Here is a 21,349-nt window from a genome sequence, read left to right on the forward strand (position 1 = left end):
TATGAACAAGCAAGAAAGCCCACCGCAGGCTACAGCAGGGAACTGAAGGAAGGGCACCCAAGGAGAAGGTCTGAGGTTAGACCACCTCATTCCTACCTCATTACAAACCTCCAAGTTTGACTCAAGAAGCTAACTTCTAGGTTGCCATGCAACAAAGCACCTAAGGTTTGGAGCTGCCAGGTAGAATACAGGTTACCTGGCTTAATCAGGCACACAACAAATAACATAAACATGTTCATGTAATATTGAAAACAGGCAGTGTTAGAAACACACTTAAATAAAAGTGTTTATTTTTAAAACTTAAATTAACCAGGGCAGCCATGTTCGCTTGTAAAAATCCACTTATTCTATGGAGGTTCCAAACACAGCCTACTTTATGCTGTACTGCACCTTTATCTGGGGACTTCACCTTGGCACAATAAAGTGACTTTGAATATCAGTTCCAGCACACCTGATGACTAGCTAACCTGAGCCCCAGGGGTTGAATTTGTAAAACAGTTAAGCATACAATCTATCAGGCACATAGGTATACCTGTAATCCCAGCACTCAGGAGGTTGAGGCAAGTGGATATTAGTTCAAGATCACCTGCTCTACATAGTGAATTCCAGGTCAACCAAGGCTACAGAGCAAGACCCCCATCTTTTTTTTAGATCAATATAAAAACCAGAAATAACGTAGAAAACACTTGTGCAATGGCTGAATCCAGGAAGGCCTCAATACCACAGCTATCCACTGCCTTTCTTTAAAAAAAAAAAAAAAAAAAAAAAAAGACTCACCGTCCCTCCTTTTTGATATGGCAAACATAATGGCCACACATTGTAGATGTTCCCATGTGACTGATGAAGGCAAATAACTCGTACACTAGGGAAAAGAAAACAGTTCAGTTAGAAGGCAGCAATCAAAAACCCAATATGCTTCTAAACAGCATCTGGAACCAACAGGAGGGTCATTGGCTCTCTAGACTCACAATTCAAGCCAGTTAACCATGCTACGTTGACCATATGTGTGCGAGCATTGCATGCACACACACACACACACACACACACACACACACACACACACACGCACACACACTGGTATGGAATCCCATCAGCAATCAGGAATAAAGTATGGCAAACAAAACTGCTGGTGCAGGCTTAACCCCGACCTCCTGCCTGTCCCACCCTGCATCACGCCTACAGCAAGCTCTCAGGTCTGAAAGACTTATGAGGGTGGAAAAGTTGCTCCATCTTTTTGAGCCTGTTTCTATCACTGAGTTTGAAGAAAACAGAAAAGAAAGGACAGGAAAGGACAGGACAGGACAGGACAGGACAGGACAGGACAGGACAGGACAGGACAGGACAGGACAGGACAGGAAAGGAAAGGAAAGGAAAGGAAAGGAAAGGAAAGGAAAGGAAAGGAAAAGAAAGGAAAGGAAAGGAAAGGAGAAGAGGAAGGGGGCAGAGAAAAGGCGGTTGGGAAAAGAAGAGAGAGGGGAGGGTGGAGGGGAGGGTGGAGGAGAGGGAAAAAAGGAAGGGAAAGGAAACCGAACACCACCCATGTTGCAGAGCTCTGAGAAATTTAGAGTCACATGTCATGAACTGCCAGGAATGTGAGGAAGACCATTGCTGTTGGTTTTAGATAGGGCCAATGCTTCACACAAGATGCCTTGACTCATGCTACAACCTACGGGTATCACAGGACATCAGGTTCCTGCTTTTCTGAAGATGTGTGACGTCACAGAGAGCAGGGCTATGTTTATTCTCTGCTCAGTAACTCCTGTCACCAAGCTCAGTGCTCTGATCAAGTTCTTGTTGAGTTAGTTATTATTTTAAGATGTGCTACATTTGTTTATGTTGTAGAATACTTGTTTAATGATGCAAAGATGTGTTGTATTCTCTTATGTTGCATCTGTTTAACTCTGTGAAGCTGTGTTACTTTGCCTGTCTAAAATACCTGATTGGTCTAATAATAAAGAGCTGGACAGTCAATAGCAAGGCAGGAGAAATGATAGGAGCGGCTGGCAGGCAGAGAGAATAAATATGAGGAGAAATCTGGGAAGAGAAGATCAAGGAGGAGCAAGAAAAGAAGTAGAACATCAGGGGGTAGTAATCTAGCTACACAGTAAACCTCAGAGTAAGAATTAAAGAAAAGTATATAAAATAAAGAAAGATAAAGGCCCAGAGGCAAAAGGTAGACAGGCTAATTTAAGAAAAGCTGGCTAGAAAGCCAAGCTAAGCCTAGGCAGTCATCACTAAGAATAAGCCTCCGTGTGATTTATTTGGGAACTGGGTGGGCAGGCCCCCCAAAGAGCAAAGAGCAATAAGAATAACAAAAAAACCCAAGTACAAGTTCCAGTTCATGTTGCTGCTACTGATCCTAGACTTGCACAACACAAAGCGAACTCCATGGATGAGTACCTGCCCCCTCAGCAAACAGACTATGATGATATAGCAAGAAGGAAAAACAAGCATTTACAGACTTTCACAATCAACAAACGGGAAATGTTCCTATGTGAGTAAGAGACATAAATATGGGCTGGCACATTCATTTCTATGGCTCAATTTTTCATTATCTTTTTCCAATAAAAGGAAGTTTTGGACCCAGCTTCATTTTACCTCCTCTTCCCTACTCTGCCACTTGTATTTTACCTATTGACCAAAATTCTCTTCCCCAAATACTTGTTCCTGGACATAACCTCTTGGCTGCCCAGATGGCACACTCGTGGTCTCCTATCTGCTGGCACCTCCCTCATCTCCCTACCTACTAAAGTAGTACCTGTAGCTTTGGTATCAGATATTTGTTTTTTTTTCTCCTCAATCCAGACATCCTCTTTCTGGTAAATCCCATCCAGTCTCCTGGAGCAAATGTTATTGTTTTCACAGTTTTATTTCTAAAATGCTAGTTATTCATATATAGCAAAAAACTGTTCGGGCATGGGGGAGCATGCCTGTAATCCCAGAACTCAGCAGGCTGAGGCAGGAAGATACAGAGTTTGAAATGAAACCCTACCTCAAAAAGAAAGAAAATGAAGCAACAGCATAACCCTGAATTTTGTACCTTGCTTATTTCCAGCATCCTTGCAGTGCCTACTTGTCAGTTCTAAGACTGTCCATAGAGTTTTTAAGGTTTTCTACAGGTAAGGCCATGTCACCCAGATACCTTTTATTGGGTTGAGGAAGTTTCCTTCTATCACCAGTTGGTTGACAGTTTCTCCTCATTCTTACCATCTCAATCGATGGCAAGTTCGTTCTTCTACTAACTTACGTCAAAAATCTTGGTATCTCTCTTGTTCCTTGTATCTAGCCAAATCATGAGCATCATCTCCTTCCAAACAAATTCAGAACCCTGTCATGACACCCTCCCCCACTCATGCTTCTGGTCCATGTTACCATCGCCGTTCTCAGCACTGGTTACAAGTGTCTTAATTGACCTCTGTCCCGCCCCTGTCTCTGATGACCTGGGCTACTCAAAGCATGGCTCCCAAAGTGGTCTTGTACTTTCTTTTCTCTTTTTTAATGGAAGCCAAATTGTGGTCACTAGTCCTCCCAACACCCTCTGGTGACTTCGTACAGATCACAGTGATTTCTGATTCTTGCTACAGCCCATGAAATTCTCCCCACTTTCCCCTTACTTCACTCTAACTACTTTGGCCCCTAGCTGGGCCTCAAGCACACCCAGTGAGTTCTGCCCTCGAGCCTCCACACCTGTCCTTCCTTCCAGCAGCAACGTTGTCCCTCGACCCTCATAGACACGCGTCCACAGGTCAGATACCACCTCATCAGACACCTCATCAAATACTCTCCTCTCTCCCTCCTCATCTACTCCTGGTTTTCCCCCATCCTGCATTATTGTCCAAACAACACAAAGTGTCACACGCTCCACACACTATCTATCAACTAGATAGATAACCCAGTCTAGAACACAGCTTGACAAGAACAGAGTTCACAATTTTTCTTGAAACATTCTAGGCACAGAAAAACATTTATTTTAGTGAGATCGTTGACTGTTTTAATAAACAAGTGAGAGGGGTAAATTTTCTCATGTCCATGCTTGTTTCTATAGCTTCTCATATTATATATATATATATATATATATATATATATACCTCATACCAACATGTAAATTTGGATATAAGCAGGTAAATCAATATTAATAGGAAATTTATCAACTGCTATGTTTCATTTGCTATCATACTGACTGGTTGAAATGTAATCCTAGTTTAGAAAGCAGACCAGGAAAATGATGCAGAATAATTCTTTTGAACACTGTGAAGAAGTATTGCTCTCATTAGTTTAATAAAGAGCTAACTGGCCAATAGCTAGGCAGGAAGAGGTTAGGTGGGAGAACCAGACTGAGATTCTCAAGTCACAATCCATCATCAAAAGAAGTCAGGGCACTAACTCAAGGCAGGAACTGAAGCAGAGGCCATGAAGTGTGCTGCTTACTGGCTTGCTCAATATGGCTGACTCTGCCTGCTTTCTTATACCATCCAAGGCCACCTGCCCAGAGATAACAATGCCCACAGTGGGATGGGCCCTCCCACATCAATCAAGAAAATGCACCATAAATCTGCCCACAGGCCAATCCTATAGAGGCATTTTCTCAATTAAGATTCTTTCGTCCCAAATGACCCTAGTATGTGTTGGGTTGACATAAGATTAGCCAGTACCGTCCCCAGAGGTACTTTCCCCTCTTCAGTTAAGAACTAAATGTATGTGTATAGTCAGAATCATAATAAAATTAAAGTATGTACACTCAGAATCTTAAAAATAAAAATTTGAAGTTCAGCATGAATCTCAGTCTCATAACTTAAATTAACTGTGTTCATCAATATAAGCAACTTTCCCATGCGTTATTCAAAACCTCCTGCTAGGGACTGACAGAAAAAGAGAGAATCTCTTTCAACACATTTGCAGAAGCCAAGTAGGTAAGAAATGGCAATTAATGTTGTTTCCAAAAAAGACTGAAATGAGTAGGGCCCATGGGAAAGCTACTTGGTTCTTCTCTAAGTCCCCTGAAATCCCGTTCCAAACAACAGCCTCGTCGTGCACGCTCCTCCATAAGTAGAGAGAAAAGGCAGCTTGAGTCAAAACTAAATGGCTCAGAAATGCTGACTTTCAACAGAGAAACAGTCAAAGTCCCTGGAACAATATGAGGTACCCGAGCCACTGCTATGCCCTCCATCCTGAGAGAAGCAGCTAAATGGTCAGCCTCAAATTATAAGTGAAACAAGTACTCTCCTCCCCACAAAATCTGCTCTGGTTCAACTTTATGAAAACTATCTCAGCCTTTCAAATAAGGAAGGGTTGCTTGTTTTTTAATATCCCATGGTGCTACCACCATCCCCATCCAATGGAACACCGACTGTACTCTATACCACTGTTCTTCAAGAAAGCATCTGTCAGGAAAATTCCACAGAAGTTCAAAGGGAAAAGAGACTGACAGCATTTGAATGTCACTGGAGTAAAGGCCACCCTGAGATCACCCACAAAACAGAGATTCCATGAGTCAAAGCCCACCCTGCAGCTGCTTTATCCTGGTGAGATGGGGAAGTAAGAAATGAGAGGAATATGGCACAGCTGTGAACGTGACTGCCAAAATGATCACTAAGAGTAAAGGCCGCACTTTAAGAACTCAGAATTACCCACAGTGATGACATTCAAGCGAGTCTGCCTCCCCAAGTCTAAAGGGTCAACTTGGCTTGTCCCACCACTTACTGCTAAAGTTGCAGTTTCTGTCCCATGGGACACATAAGCTCATGGGTGCACAGTTTGAACACATCATCTTTTGCCCTAACTCAGACAAGCTCACCCTGACCTTGCTTTGTTAACTCTCCCTCCAGTAGCCCAGCATCTTGGGCTGCAGCTGGGACTCGGAAATAGAGCTCTTGCCTGGTGTGCACAAGACTCTGGTTCTGTTCTGAGCACTACAAAATAGGAAACAAAAACAACTATCCTAGTTATTCTGATGTACCACGCACTGGAAATGTCGGACTGGTCCTCCCATCAACCAGCTAATCTGCGAGTTACGTCATTTCATATATGAAAGCCATGACTTTGCCTTCTAGGAAATCACACTTTAACTACATGTCATTACCCCAATTAACTCCAGCGTTGGAGCAACTCTACATGAACCTACTGTCATAATCAATTACTATACATGAGCACAAACCCAGTCTGCACTGAAAAGAAGAAAAAGCTGGTAGATCATTAGAGTCTGTGAATCTCCGTGGTTCACTCCCATAAGCTGTACTGTGAGGAACACTTTTGGCATTTGCGTTCCAATGCTAACAGAGGATCTGTCCTTTTCAGAAACGAGGAAGCCTAACTGCCTCAATCCAATTGACACTAGCCTCTGAGACGGAGTGGTGACACTATGACAATCCTGGACAGACCACCGGAGTCTTAGCTCGTAGTCTGTTACCCACTGAGAGTGTAGCACGCGATCCTCCCTATATGCTTACTACCCCAACAGTCTTAACCATGGAACCCATGAGCAGAAAAGTCAGGTGCCTCTGCCATACTAATCCAATAACAAGCCCACTGAGCAAAGAGATTGCTGTGGATCCCCCAAAAGACAGAAGATAAACTCGCCTCGGGGTCTTAGTCTGCCACTCACAGGACCTCTGTGTTTTCCTCACCCACCCATATGTTCTCCTAAAGCTTCAGAAACCTGTGCTTGCCCCAGGGCTGGCCAGTCTGCCACACAACCGGAGGATCTGTGTAGGGTGGTTAACAGTGATGGAAGGATTCGGCCATTGCTATGGCGAGCCGCTTGCCCATTCCTCAAGGCAGGACTAGAGAAAAGTCTGTCAAAGAAGCCCCTGAACAAGTCTTCTTTCAACTTCCATCTTGGCAAAGGTCACCTCTCAGTCAGGCACCAACCTCACTGTGCAGTGCTAATGTTCAGGTAGCTGTGTCACCCCAGCCCCTGGCATCCATATATTCAAAGAGTTTGGAATGTTTGGGTGGAAGTTCCATCCCAAGCCCCGTCCCCTGAGAGATGCCTCAGTCCAGACGTCACCTCCAAGGAAGCCTGCCAAATGTTGATCCCTCCCCAGAGGTGCTCAAGATCACTCCCACAGGGTATTTAAACTGCCCCCCCTCCAGAGAACAAACATGTGGTTTTCCTGTCTTCCTTCCCAGTCTCCTCTCTGGGAGGCTGGAAGGTCACCCGGGAGTGCTGGTATCCATTAAACCAGGGCTTTTTCTAATTCAGTTTGATTTGGTCTGATTTGGATTATTGTATCGGCGGAGAGGTTTATTGGGGCACAAAAACTTTTCTTCTGGAGATCCCACCAAGAGGGCTGTTTTTCCCACAGGCCCAGGGGCACATGTTGGGGAAACACCCTTCACCCCCACACCTGCTCTCAGCCAAGCTAAGATCAGCTTCATCTGGGTAAGTACTGACTTCCAATTCATTGCCTTAGAGGCCCAGGACCTCATACGATTCGGGCTGTCCTGTGAAAGACACGGCTATGCCAGGTACCTGACCTGTTAAGGAATTCCCACTCCCCTCTATATTTTGACCCAAAGTCTACCACAGTGGATGCATTGCATTAGGCTTTGAGTCCTGAGTTCAGCATAGACTTAAAAAAGGAGCACTTACAATTCGAGGTCTCCAAATGCCCTTGTGCTGCCTTTTACAAAATCTTTTTAAATTGGGGCTATCTTACACTGTAAATGCCTTAACGCCTAAAAAAATTCTTGCCGGTGTAAACCAAACAAGCCCCCCATATGCCCATGGTTTCTGGGTCTTGTTCCCACTCCCCCCTTCTCTAGCTGTTTGCCTACAGTCCTGGCATGTGATCTGGTCATACTAGAATTCTCCCTACAATGGATCTGTTTCCCCTGTCCTCCCAGTCTAAGCTGCATAAGTGTTCCATCTTTATGTTTCTGTTCTCCCTTACAGCATCTGCTAATCTGGTCCTTAATGGGACCACCTGTGTGTTTGCCTGGCCTCTGCAGCCTGCACCGGGATTTTAAGTTGGTTAATTGACACAGGTTCCTAAAAACACTTTTGTCTGTCTGTCTGTTAATATATATGTATAAATAATGTGGCCACAGTATGCTTGTTTTTTGTCTGTATTTGTATGTGTGCTTGTTTTAAAATCTGTAAAACTTGTAACTCCAGATTATAACAGCTCTGGAAAAATACAAACATGTGAATAGCCACCATTTTGGTTGAGATCAAAGTAAAAATCTCAGTGCCATCTTTGGTAAGAGCACCCACATGTGCTGGCCCTACCAAGGAGACATTCTGCCCCCAATATATTTACTAAAATATTCCTTCTAATCTTCTTGCCTTTACTGACATTGGTAAGCTGTAACTGGTTGGGTAAACTATATGTCTAAATTTAACTTCTATGTCTAATTTGGATATACCTGACAGGTAATGGTACCCTGACTCTCAAGTACCTTTAGAGACCTGAGAGTATGGCATTTAACAAAAGAGCTTCCTATGACAGAGACAGGCCAGCTCCTGCAGGATCCTGTAGCTCCTCCAAGAAGATGTATGGCTGCAGAAGAACTTGGAGGCTTGCCTTTGGGTATGGCAAAGCTACACAGCAAAAATCTACCTTCCACCTCTTCAGCTTCCTAGACGTTACACTGAGGAATCAATTGTCTCATCCTGCCATGACAGGTAGACGGAATCCTACCCAAAAATCTTCCAGCGTCCTGGCCTCAGGAGCTAAGGCAAGAACTGCTTCTAAAACTGGTATTCACTAAAGACTATGAAGAGACTCAAGATTGCAGATCTGTCTGGTGGCATTTGATGACTTTAGGTACTGGTATCTCATTACTTCCTTTGTTAAGTTTCTTGCTAACAATACAGACAGGTGTGCCTCTTACACAGGCTTCATAGTCCAGGATTAACAGGTTTCAGGTGTATCTTCAGAGGTTTAGAGTTTCCAATTTCCTTTGTCTGGTCTGGTAAAAACTAACAGTCTCCAGAGCCTATTTTAACCCTACCCATTTTTAAGCATATTTTACAGGTTAATCCTGTCGTCTGGGCCAAGAGCAATTTACAGAAGTCTTTCTAGATAATGCCAACACCTGCACTAGCTCCTGGGACTTCACCTCTCCTGGCTCAAATGGACACCTACCCAACAACTGAAATCTGGTTTTAAAAGGCATATCTGCTCTCATTTCTCACTTATTCACCCGAGCCTCTCCTGTACAACCAGGACACTTCTCTGTCATATTCCTTATGGCATTAATGACCCTTCCCATGACTAGCCTCATTCATAGGGCCAGTAGTAACAATCTATTTTTTCTCCTAGCAACTTGCCTTCTCAGTTTGCTCATGAAACAGATGTCTGAGGTCTCCAGAATGGCAGTAAACCAGATGCCTCTCCAGCCACACCTCCAGCTGAGCTTGAGCCCACCAACTCTCAACACTCTCCTCCCCTACATCATACCATACCCACAGAAAGTAGCCCAAAGAGTCTGGGATGTTTGGGTGGAAGTGTCACCCAAGGCCTTGGCATTCATATATTCAAAGAGTCTGGAATGTTTAGATTAAGGCTTTAACCCAGCTCCTGGCATCCATATATCCAGAATCTGGAATGCTTGCATGGAAGTTCCATCCCAAGCCCCCTCCCTTGGGAGTTGCCTCAGTCCTGACTCCACCTCTGAGAAAACCTGCCAAATGGTGTCTGAAATGGTCTGTCCTGTCCCTTTAAGAGACAAGCCCCACCCACTTCCTCCCGCCCCCATCTCTCTGTTTCTCTTTCTCTGTTTCTCTCTCTCTCCTCTTCCCCCTTCCCCCCTTTCCCCTTCTCCTCTATAACCAACTAAATAAATACCTACTTTCTCTGCATGGCATGCCTATCCATCTCTCTCACTCCCTGCGTGGGACCTGCTGGCTCTCGTTGCCCGAGGGCCACTAGGGGAACCACAGCATTTTACCACTGCAGCTCCTTGTGGCCTGCTGCCTGCTGTAGTCACTTGGGGAACAGCGCCGTTTTATTTTTACCATAACACTGACCCCTCCCCAGAGATGCTCAAGACCACTCCTACAAGGTATTTAAACTGTCCCCCAGAGAACAAATGTGGTTTTCCAGTGTTCCTTCCCTGTTCCTCCTGGGGAGCTGGAATGTCACTTGGGAGCACTGGTATCCAATAAACCTGGGCTTTTTCTAATTTGGTTTGATTTGATCTGATTCAGATTATTATGTTGGTGGAGAGGTTTATCGGGGTGTAAAAACTTTACTAACCTAGTGTGGAAGGTTCTGGAAGTCACTCTCTGCTTTCATCCAGATATGTTACCTAAATACTGTTTAAGGGGGTGGTTCTCAAGTAAAGAATGCATTTCCTGGCAGGTAAGTCATGTGGGTTACTGGGTGTCCCAGAGTCCCAAATTTGGCAGGTCTCAGTAATGCCCAACCATTTACATCCTGACATGTTTTGAATAAAGGTCGCCTGGGCCTGCCCACATCAGAGCCCTGCTTTCAGGAGACTCACCTGCCTCTTTTGAGCTTCCTGTGTGGGGCCTATAACCTGAATAGAGCACATGACAGTCACAGAGTCTTGAAACCTGAGAAGGCTGGAACAAACTTTTCTGTGCAGGTCATATAACCAAAAGGACACAGCCCTAAAGGAGGACCCTGGAGGACATCTCAAAGCTTTTGGGGAGAGACTGACAGTGAAACTCTAACAAAAGTCACAAAGAGAGGACGAGGAAGCCGATTCCTGAGCCTTGTGTATTTTCCTCTTTGCCTAGTATGTTTTTAGCAGCTGCAGCAGCTTAAGTATCTGAAGTCCCTCTGATAAAATGACAGCACCAGGAGCCCACCCTGGCAAATCAACTAGAATCTCTCTGTATGTTGGGAGATGTCATGCAACTCTCTCCCTGAAATTGAAACATTCTCTCCAGAAAGGGGCAGAGGTTCTTACAACCGAGGAAGCCAATGAAACCCACAAGGCTCAGAAAACTCTGAAACTTACAGGACTCACAAGCCTCTTCCCAAAGGTCTAGAGTAGCAAGCAGCTGCTGGGGAGAGGAGATTCTCCAATGGAACAGCCTTCAAGTTGTGCTCCAGGCATGTACTTTTCGGGAGTCCTCATCCATAGAAAGATGGGCTTTTTAGTGATGTAGCCACCTTTGCCTCACTCATGTTCCTGTAAGTAACTCCAATAAACTCACAGGTTCTGTGAGCTTGACTTGAGTGGAACCACTTCTCTGGTGTCACTGGCGCCCTATTTGGGGTGACTAGATAGACTATTGCTCCTGTCTTCCCAGTAAAAGTTCCACAACAGAAGGCCCTATTCTCTCCGGTCAGTACCAGGTCCCTTCTGCTGGTAACCCGAAGCCTCAGTTGGATACATCTCGCCTGTATGTGTCCCCACATGTCTGACCTCATCTCCTCTCCATTCTTCTCCAGGATCAGAACCCACCCAGGGAGCCAGGACTTGGAACCTTTAACATAAACGTTACTGCATCCTGATCAAGTTGGTTAGGGTCAATCCTGCCTCCATCCCTGGAGTTGCCAAATTTTGTGAAATAAAATTTTAGTTTTGCTTAGACAAATTAGACCCAGATTTCCCAGTATTTGGCTCCTCGAATAGGGATATCTCACTCTGTATGGCATCCACTACCTCTCAGTCAAATATCTCAGCCAGCTCACCAGCCAGCTCACCAGCCAGCATGGGGGAAATGATGGGGGAATTAAAACAACATACTTGAACAGACCACACATCTGCCCTGGTTAACTTCTGTGTTCGATATAAATACAATCAAGGCCTACAGAACAGGCTACCACCGGCCAACAACGATACAACACTAAATAGTCTAGGAATACCACCCCTTAGCATTCATCTTATTATCTCACCATACGGCAGTGACAATTTAAGCAATACACAGGAAAACAAAATTTTAAAGAAATATCATTTCAAAAATTAAGCCAGGAACACAACGATTGTTTATGAAGAAAACCAGAGAGCTTTGCAGGGGTAGGAGGAGGAACCCATAGGAGAAGTGTAGCATTGTTCTGCACAAAAGACCTGGTTTCATAAAGCTCTGAGCAGTGCCCACACTAATCTATACCAGGAAATTCTCGTGTTGATCAATTTTAAATGAATCTGGAAACCTCAATAAAAATGGGGAAATGGCCAAAGGACATGAGGAAGTCATTCACAAGAGAAAACTAGATAAGAAAGATCAGCTCCATGCCCCACTAGGGGAAGGGGGCCAGTGAGGATGTAACATTGCTTCTGGAGGTCACGTGACAGGGAGCTGCTGAAACCTTCGAGCTTGCATCTCTCACTTGAAAGCATCACTTACAGAAGCTTTGTTAAAAGAGAAGTAAACTGAAGGCCTAGCACAGCTCATTGCATCATTTACGTTCTTTTCCTTTTTTATTTTCATGTGTGCAGTGTGTGGAGTGAGTGTGGGTACATATACATGCAGAGGCCTGAGGTGGACATCAGGACTGACTCTGAATTACTCTTCTGCCTTATTCACCAAGGCTCTCTCAATCAAACCCAGAGCTCATCTATGCGGCCCTCTTGCTAACCAGCTTACTGGCAATCCCTCCTCTTTGCCTTCTGAGGCTAGAATACAGATATATTTACACACACCTTTTCAGAGCACTTCCGACAGCCCTCCTTTCCCACCAGTACCCTCAACTCTATGGTCTAACTCAGTCTCTTAAAAGATACTTGAAAGAAATTTTATAGTGTCCTACTGGGACAAAATTCGGCATGCAGCAAGACCTAGGTATCCTCTCAGGACACTAAGATACACAAAGCCTGAGGGATTATGTGTCTGCTTTTTGTCATTACTGACCCCTTAGGAGAAAGGAAACCCTGAGGATCAGAGCCCCTGCCAGCCCAGCCCAATGCTGTGGCAGCTTTACAACCCGATCCTTGGGTTGGGAAGTTCATCCTTCTGCCAAAAGGGCTCAACATCTCCAAACGCCATCATGGACATTGACGAAGTAGTGAACCAATGGGCACAGAGTGTGGAACAAATTCTGCTATGAATCGCTGAGAGTTTGTCCATTATAGCACCCTGTGTTTGGAACTACTAGTTTCTGGAGAGAAACACAAGCCCTTATAGATGAATATGGAGTTTGGAAGAACTGTGTCTTATCCTTTTCCTACTTAGCTAGAATGAAGAGTTTCCATGGGTAAATTCTCAGTTTATAGAGGCAGAGGGGAAAAGGCATGAGACCGGGGGAGGGGGGTGAAGACTAGGAGGAAGAGGAAGAGATGAGATCATGTGGCCAGTGATGGGAGTGGGTAGTTCACAAATAGGAATTCACCTGGCAAAGGCCTGGAGTAGAAAAGAGGAGAGAGTGGTGGCTAAGTGTGGCACTGTGGTACAATGCCAGACATCTAGGCTGCAAAAAGAAGGATGCAGAAGTAGCAGATGAGGTAGGCTAGGTCGTGACCATAGGTAAGTTAAATGGCAGGCTAAAGAGCTAATGCCATCCCGCAGGAAATAGGATATCATGATGGGAAGAACATGGGGGATGGGTCTGAACTTATTTATGGGTATTGGACACCCTTCCAACTCCATGTTCTCACCTATGAAATTGGCTATGGTAAGATTCGAGGAGTGTTTATATACAAAGTGCTTACAACAGTGCCTGGCGCCCATCCACTACATAATAGTTGGCTACTGAAAGATATCACTGATCTGGCCACATCTAATCACCCTGGAACAGCTTCAGAACACTGCCAGCAGGCAGCCTAGACATGGGAGAGTCACCATGGACCTAAGATTGTGTTTCCAAATTCAAAGCATTCCTCTATGAATATAAATGCTTCTTTTGGCCAAAGCTGCCACGCTTTATGAAGAAATATAAACCTCACTGGAAGAGACATAGTAGGGTTGGACATGTAGGTCCATGGTAGAGTACTTGCCTTAGCTCCATGGTAGAATACTTGCCTAGCCTGACCAATAGCCAGCACGCACAGAAAGGAATACACAAAGTCTAAATTGGTACCTAGCCCACACGCACACACACACACACACACACACACACACACACACACACACACACACGCACCAACACTCCTGTGGCATGACCCTACATTACCTAGATTTTTATCAAACAATGGCAGCCCAATGGCAAGATACACCATTTATGAGACGATAGCTCTGCGCTAAAGTTGAATGACTGCAAAGTTTTGGTACACAGAGGGAGGAGAAGGAAGGTGTTACCTAAATACATTGATGATTGACGCAATGATGTCTAGGGACTTACTTCCAGATCCATCCTTGACTCTGGGCCCTTCAGGCTTGGCCTCAGACATGATGTTGGCATTGGCGTTGTTCTCCATCTCAATCACGAAGTCACTGTCCTCTTCAAACTCGGGGTGGCTGAAGATCCAGTCCAGTGCCCTTTCCAGGTTATGATTCTGAAGAAAGGAGAATCACAATGCATTCAGTGTCCAGGCCGCATCATGTCCCAAACATTTGCACTAGGGGTCAAGCAGCTAGGCAGGAGGCCTGAGCTGACTGGCCCTATGCATCTCTGAGTGAGAAGCTCAGACCTTGTCACTCTCCCACACACTCCCTACCACTCAGTCACCAGAAAATGAGCTCCAGAGTCCCCACTTGTCTTAGCTCAGCATTGTTGCAGGCTGGTGCCAAGATGAGGGATGCAAAGGGCACAGGGCAAGGGCGGTGTTTCCACACGGCCCTTTCTACAGCCACAGTAATTATATACGCTCTCTTCTCTGTCTTTTGCAGACACTTCTGGAAGGTAAAGGTGCCAATGTGCACACTGGGTTAATGCCTCCTTGCCTTAAGTACAGGAAAAATGTAGAACAAATGAATGCCTAGGTTCATGGTTGCTCTAATGGAATCCCATATGGTTCAAACCAACTAAACACAAAGTTATTTCCACCTTCCCGTTTGTGACAGCACTAACAAGCTAAAGAATTTGTTTGTATATAGAAAATTCAATGAAACAAGTTGGGGTCATGAAAATACCCAAGTGAGGAAAAAGTCTGGTTGAAATAGTTTGAGAATTTTATTATATTTAGGTATGATCCTCGTATACCCAATCCCTCCAACACCCTTATCATAAAGGGGTGTTGAATTTTGTCAAATGCTTTTTCAGCATCCAATGAAATGATCATATGGTTTTTTTCTTTCAGTTTATTTATATGATGGATTACATTGATAGATTTGCGTATGTTGAACCAGCCCTGCATCTCTGGGATGAAGCCCACTTGATCATAATGGATAATTTTTCTAATGTATTCTTGGATTCAGTTTGCCAGTATTTTATTGAGTATTTTTGCGTCAATGTTCATGAGTGAGATTGGTCTGTAATTCTCTTTCTTGATTGTGTCTTTGTGTGGTTTTGGTATCAGGGTAACTGTAGCTTCATAAAAAGAGTTTGGCAATAATTCTTCTGTTTCTATATTGTGAAATACATTAAGGAGTATAGGTATTAGCTCTTCCTGGAAGTTCTGGTAGAATTCTGCATTGAAACCATCTGGTCTTGGACTTTTAAATTCCCATGACCTGGTCATGACTCACTATGTGCTCAGCTATAGGCCCTGGCAGGCACCTAGTCAGGATAGGCAAAAGGACCTGGGAGCAGACAGCCACTCAGAATAAATTCTGATGTGGCAAGGGGGTGGGGGTAGCAAAAGTTCTTCCCCGACTATTAAACAGATACCTACACCACCAACCCATTACTGCACAGCCCCTCCTCATGAATTGAGACAGTCATAACTACAGCAGAAATTCTTCTCTGCAGAAGGAAACAGTGGCAGAGAATTCCAAGGACTTTCTACAAGGGCCGTCGAGACATATTTCTCCAAGGTCTCGATATCAAAACAGCATGATTTTATCTTATACGTTTTCTTCCCAAGTCAGAACCCTGGCACTCTCTTTGCTCTGAAGCTGGCAAACTCCACGCAGATCTGTGAGTCCCACTAAGGAATGTTAAAGATCTTGTTCGTATCGCCCCAGCTCCACATCCCCTCAGGCCTAAGCTCACCACACGAGTCCCTCATTCACTCAATTTAGCTTTGTGTATGCTACATGAAAATAAATCTTCATGACGTGTGATGGGACACACAGTCAGACAATGATTCGAAATGATCAAAGACATTGGGCATCTCTATTGCCAAGGATCAAACTGGAACCCCCTCCAGAATTTGCAAGCTCAGTCACCGGTGCTCACCGTGGCTCGTAGGGCCTGCACGGCCTGACTGCGCTGAAATCCCATGGAGGTGATGATAGCCACAATTTCCTCAGGAGGTTGGTTGTCCAGTCCAGTAGCACCAAATACAGAGGCCCCAGCCCCTCCGTACCCAGGGATGGACAGTGGTTCAGCAAAATCTGAGGAAAATAACTATACTAAAATTTTTCTGTTTTTTTGTCTTGAAAACAAACATTATAGGAGTAATGTAGAAAAATACACAAAATTGTTTAATCAAGGATCCTAGAACCAGATCTAAGGTTAGAGATGTAAGTCGGTTTCACAGAACTGTGAGGTCGGAAAGGTCAAAGGTCAAAGGTCGTCTTCCAAGCAGACCTTTCACCCAGCCGGGGAAACAGCCTTTTCATCAAACGGTGCCAGGACAACTGGCTAGCTGCATAGTGATGATTTCTTATACACGACACAAAAAGTGTAATTCATAAAACAAAAAAGTAGATGTAGCACACACCATCAAAATTTAAAAAGTGTCCACTTAAGAGAAGTGAAAACAGGCCGGGCGGTGGTGGCGCACACCTTTAATCGCAGCACTCAGGAGGCAAAGGCAGGAGGGTCTCTGTGAGTTCGAGGCCAGTCTGGTCTACAAGAGCTAGTTCCAGGACAGGCTCTAAAACTACAGAGAAACTTTGTCTCAGAAAAACAAACAAACAAACAAACAACAACAAAAAAGAAGAAGTGAAGAAATAGCAGAACAGTAAAATATCTCTGAAAATTATGTATCTGAGAGGAAACCTATATCTAGAATTTAAAAAGTACTCTTAGAACTTAATAATAAAAAGGCAAAGAACTAATTACGCCCCCGGTGCTATCAGTCATTAGGGCAATACCTCCTGAAATCATGGTGGCATACCACGGTATACCCAGGAACCACTGTAAGGAAACGGCTAACAGTGAGAATTCAGAGAAACTGGGTCTTCCATTCAGCATGGCTGAGCATATGGGAGAGAGTTCAGCCACCGTGCAAAATTGTTTGACAGTTTTGAAAATTTTAAAGATAGAACTACATCAATTCTGCTCAAGAGAAACAAATTATAAATGCACAAATGCGAAACAGTTCATGTTTCCAGCCACATTAATAAACACGAAAGAATAGAAACAACCCAACTGAGTATCGTCTATGATGGAAGGACAATAAATTGTGGTATGGCTAGACAATGGGATACTATATGTCCGTTAAAAGAAAGCACTGTTCATGCTACAGTATAAGACCCCTAAATACACCATGAAAAGCAATAGAAGCCTGACACAAAAGGACTCTTCCATTCATAAGAATGGTCAAAAATAGACAATTCATAACAATTGTAGGATACCCATAAAGTAGATGAGTGAATACTCGGCATTGGAGAGAGCAAGGACATGGGAGAGACGGTATCATAGGGTTTCTGTTGCTATGACAAGACACCATGACCACAGCAACTCTTATAAAGAAAACATTTAATTGGAGTGGCTTGCTGATAGTTTCAGAGATTCAGTCCTTTATCATCATGGTGGGACATGGAGGAATGAGGGCAGGCATAGTGCTGGAGCTGAAAGTGGTGGAAGTCGACTGAGACACTGGAAAGTTTCCTGAGCATAGGAAACCTCAAAGCCCGCCCACACATTGACATACTTCCTTCAACAAGGCCATACCCACTCCAACAATGTCATGCCTCCTAATAGTGCCACTCCCTATGAGATTATGGGAGCCAGTTACATTCAAACTAACACAGATGGCTCCAGTCTATAGCATTTCTTTGGGGTATACAAAACTATTCTAGAATTAGACAGTTGCTTAATTGTGAAGTGACTAAAATTCACATAAATGTACCCTTCTGATGGGTATATAACTGACATCTTCAGAAAGTAGATGAAACAAGAAGCTAAGGAGAGGGCCTCCATGTCTTCAGTTTTCTATTTCAAACTTGAAGTAGACACCACAACTTTCTAATGATCTTTTGGTCAAAAAGTGCGGACACCTTAAAGGAGGAAGTTATTTCAAGAAAGCTGTTGATTAAAAAATTAAGATGGCGACTTTGCTCAAACTGCAGCATTTCGCCATCTGAAAACTCCTCTTTAGAGATATACCCTTGGGGATATGAACCCCAAAGTGCTCCCATATTGCCACTTACCAGGTTCCTCCATGTGCACGATAATCCAGTTGAAGGCCACCTCGGCTCCTGTGTTTCCAGTGAAGTACACAGCCTTGCGGCAAGCTTCCAAAGGGAAGCCCATCTCAGCCAGCTGCATCACGGAGGATTCGTCAATGTCTGCGGCTGCAGAGCACAGCAGGATAGCCCACCGTGAGAAACAGAACTTTCCTCTTCCTGCCTTCATTACTCTTCAACCCCTTATCTACAGACTGCCTGAAGTCCATTTCGTTGGGTCTTAATTTGACTTCTTTTTATGCTATCTAACTATTGAGCTATTTATGAGAAGAAATGGTATTAGTACCTCAGTTTGTACATGAGGTAACAGGGACATACAGAGCAGAAGATAAATTCTTTCAGGCCACACAGTCCTAAGCAGCAAAACCAAGGACCACCCCCCCAGGACTGCTGGCTCTCAAGCCTACACTAAACCTCCTGAGGCCACTCACGCAGCATGTTGTAGGCCGACATTTGTTGCTTATTCAACTTACAGGCCCTTCCATTCAGGAACAGCTGCATGTATCCAGCATAGAAAGCGTCTTTGCTAAAATATCACAGAGAAGCTTGTCACACTAGGGGGCTGAAGTGTTAAGAGCAATTACTGTTCTTCCAGAGGACCCAGGTTCTGTTCCCAAAGTGCACACATAGTGGCTCACAACCTTCTCTAACTAATTTCCAGAGAACCTGACACCCTCTTCTGGCCTCTGTGGGCATCAGGCATTCACATGGTTACAGACATGCATACGGAGAAGACATCCATATGTATAAAATAAAAATAAACCAATCTTTAAAACATGTCATACTAGTAACAAATGTAAGACACCAAAAACATTTTTAAAGATACCTACGGTCTATCAACTGGTTCATCAGGCGATCTGAAAATGAAGGGACAGGTTATAAATGAGAGCTAGCCATGGCCAATAGTGTTAGAAAAAAGAAACCACATCAGTCCAGAACATTCCCAGACCCTCTCACTCCTGGTTACCCCACACACCACCTGCAAAACATAGTTCATTACAGTAATGAGGGGAAACAGCAGATTTGGGGAACTTAGACAGAAATAAAACAAGAAGTTCTGACATATCGGTGAGCTAAATAGTTTCAATCCCTCATTTATTTCTAAGAACACTATGTACTTGCAAATCAAGAGTTCTAGCCTGAACATTATTGATACGAGCAGTAAGAAAAGCTATTCTGAGACCTCCCTGCCGCTCACCATTGCCTGTCTGTAAGTCCTTCCAGGAGCCACCTGCCACCAGGACCCCAAATCAATGTCTCAGAGTATATATGTCTGAAGTGCACAGTCGCAACCACACTTCATTCCTATGTGTCTAGGTCGATGACATCACAGGGAGCAGATTAGTGGTGGAATAGTGACTACTCCTGGCTGGAGGAAGGTGGGAGGCAGTGAGCATCCTTCCAGTAGAAGATGGTACCTTTTGAGTCATCGGGAATGACTATAGGGGGGCTGATGTCTGGAAGTTCTTCTTCTCCGGGCTGTAAGCCCCTGGCTCTGAGGTGGCTGATATCTAGTAGGTCTGGCATATCAATAGAAACATCTGGAAAACAAAAGATTATGCTCACTGAACTCTCCAGAGTCTGCAATCGGTTCATTATAAATTGCTAGAGTTCATTGCATGCATGCATCTAGGCAGCCTAGAGGATGCTCAGCACAACAGACTTGTCAAGCCACAAGGTTAATGGAAGGCTCAAGGAAAAGGCAGAAAGTAGTGGGACAGAGGGGTCACACTGGACAGCAACAGGTCAGAGAAGTCAGTGATCACAGACTAGCAGCCAGGCTATCAGTGGTCCAGACAGACTTCATTTTGTGGGTTTTTTTTTTAAATATGGGCATGATTTAATTTCTTAAAATGTGGACATGATTTAATTTCAAAGGCCATGAAGCTGCAGTACATTTTCCTGTGTTGACTGTCTGGACTTCCCTTTAGCTTCTATTCTGGACAATCGTGGCCTCTGTGACTGTTTCACACTGACCCCACTGCTCCGGACTGCCCCAAACATGCACATCATGCATATGAAAGAGGACATCTTTCTGAACTATGTTATTACACACAGTGGAGCCTGCCATGAGAGTAAGCTGACAGTGGGCTGTGTACGTCCTGCATGAGAGTAGGCTGTGTACGCCCACCATGAGTAGGCTGTGTACGTCCGCCATGACACTAGGCTGTGTACTCCTCTACCCAGCAGCTCTTCTTTCCTGCACATTTCTTCCCTGTCCCTGATGCACATTTGAGTTTGAGAACTCCTAATTTATATTTTATTCAGATCATACGAGAAACTGTGATGATTCTAAATTACAAATGATCAAACTCAAAACAACTTGGCTGAATCTTGTGTCTACCCCTGGGTGCTCTGGGAGAAAAACAAAACCCTCTTGGATCAGTGGCATTTGACTTAACTCAAATACAAGATTTCTAAACTGAATAGCACCTGAGACTGAGTGTTGCACCTATGCAAACAGGAACAGAAGTGGGTTCAGCTACAATTTTAGGGTTATGTCCTTCAGGCCCGAAGAATAACTGTCTCCGAATGATGGCCGATATGTAAATCCTACTCAAGATAGCAAAGCAGGCTGGGCATGGTAGCACATGCCTGCAAACACAGAACTTGGGAAGTGGAAGCAGGAAGATCAGAAGTTCAAGGCTAGTCTCATCAACACAGTAACTTCAAAGACACCAAAGCTACAGGAGATCATGCCTCACAAAGCAAACTAAACAAGTATAAATGAAAGAATAATCCAAGAACAAAAGCTAAGTCTGAAAAGTTAAATTTTAAGGACCAGTAGAACTAAACACAAGGTCAGACACACAACATTGATACAACTGTTCCTGAAGAGAAAAAGTCCAGGCCCTCCTTGAGATTCCTTCAAGCAGTCAATAAACTCTGATTTCATTTTTAATATTCATAAAAAATTCCAAGAACAACAAAAAGAAAGAAAACTGTCCAAAGCTGTCCAAAGTTTCCTATCTCAAGTATCTAGTCATCGTCCCTTACCCCGAAGCCAGTAGAGCATAGAGTGCTCTCAGACCC

At 44.1% G+C, this 21,349-nt stretch overlaps 1 protein-coding gene across 2 annotated transcripts in view; it reads right to left on the reverse strand.

The window, feature by feature from the left end:
* The window catches only part of Usp13 (ubiquitin specific peptidase 13), a 117,509-nt gene that overhangs the window by 6,720 nt on the left and 89,440 nt on the right, over nucleotides 1-21,349 (reverse strand). For both annotated transcript variants that reach the window (XM_048429900.3, XM_048429899.3), the window contains exons 15-20: nucleotides 19,735-19,857; nucleotides 19,147-19,173; nucleotides 18,281-18,424; nucleotides 16,137-16,294; nucleotides 14,199-14,352; nucleotides 778-862 (exon numbers count right to left, since the gene is read on the reverse strand). In XM_048429900.3, the coding sequence (XP_048285857.1) occupies nucleotides 778-862; nucleotides 14,199-14,352; nucleotides 16,137-16,294; nucleotides 18,281-18,424; nucleotides 19,147-19,173; nucleotides 19,735-19,857 (691 nt within the window). The remainder of the gene's footprint in view (nucleotides 1-777; nucleotides 863-14,198; nucleotides 14,353-16,136; nucleotides 16,295-18,280; nucleotides 18,425-19,146; nucleotides 19,174-19,734; nucleotides 19,858-21,349) is intronic.

This window comes from Myodes glareolus, chromosome 20 (assembly GCF_982192425.1).
Source record: "Myodes glareolus chromosome 20, mMyoGla1.1, whole genome shotgun sequence".
In the NCBI taxonomy this organism is placed as follows: Eukaryota; Metazoa; Chordata; class Mammalia; order Rodentia; family Cricetidae; genus Myodes; species Myodes glareolus.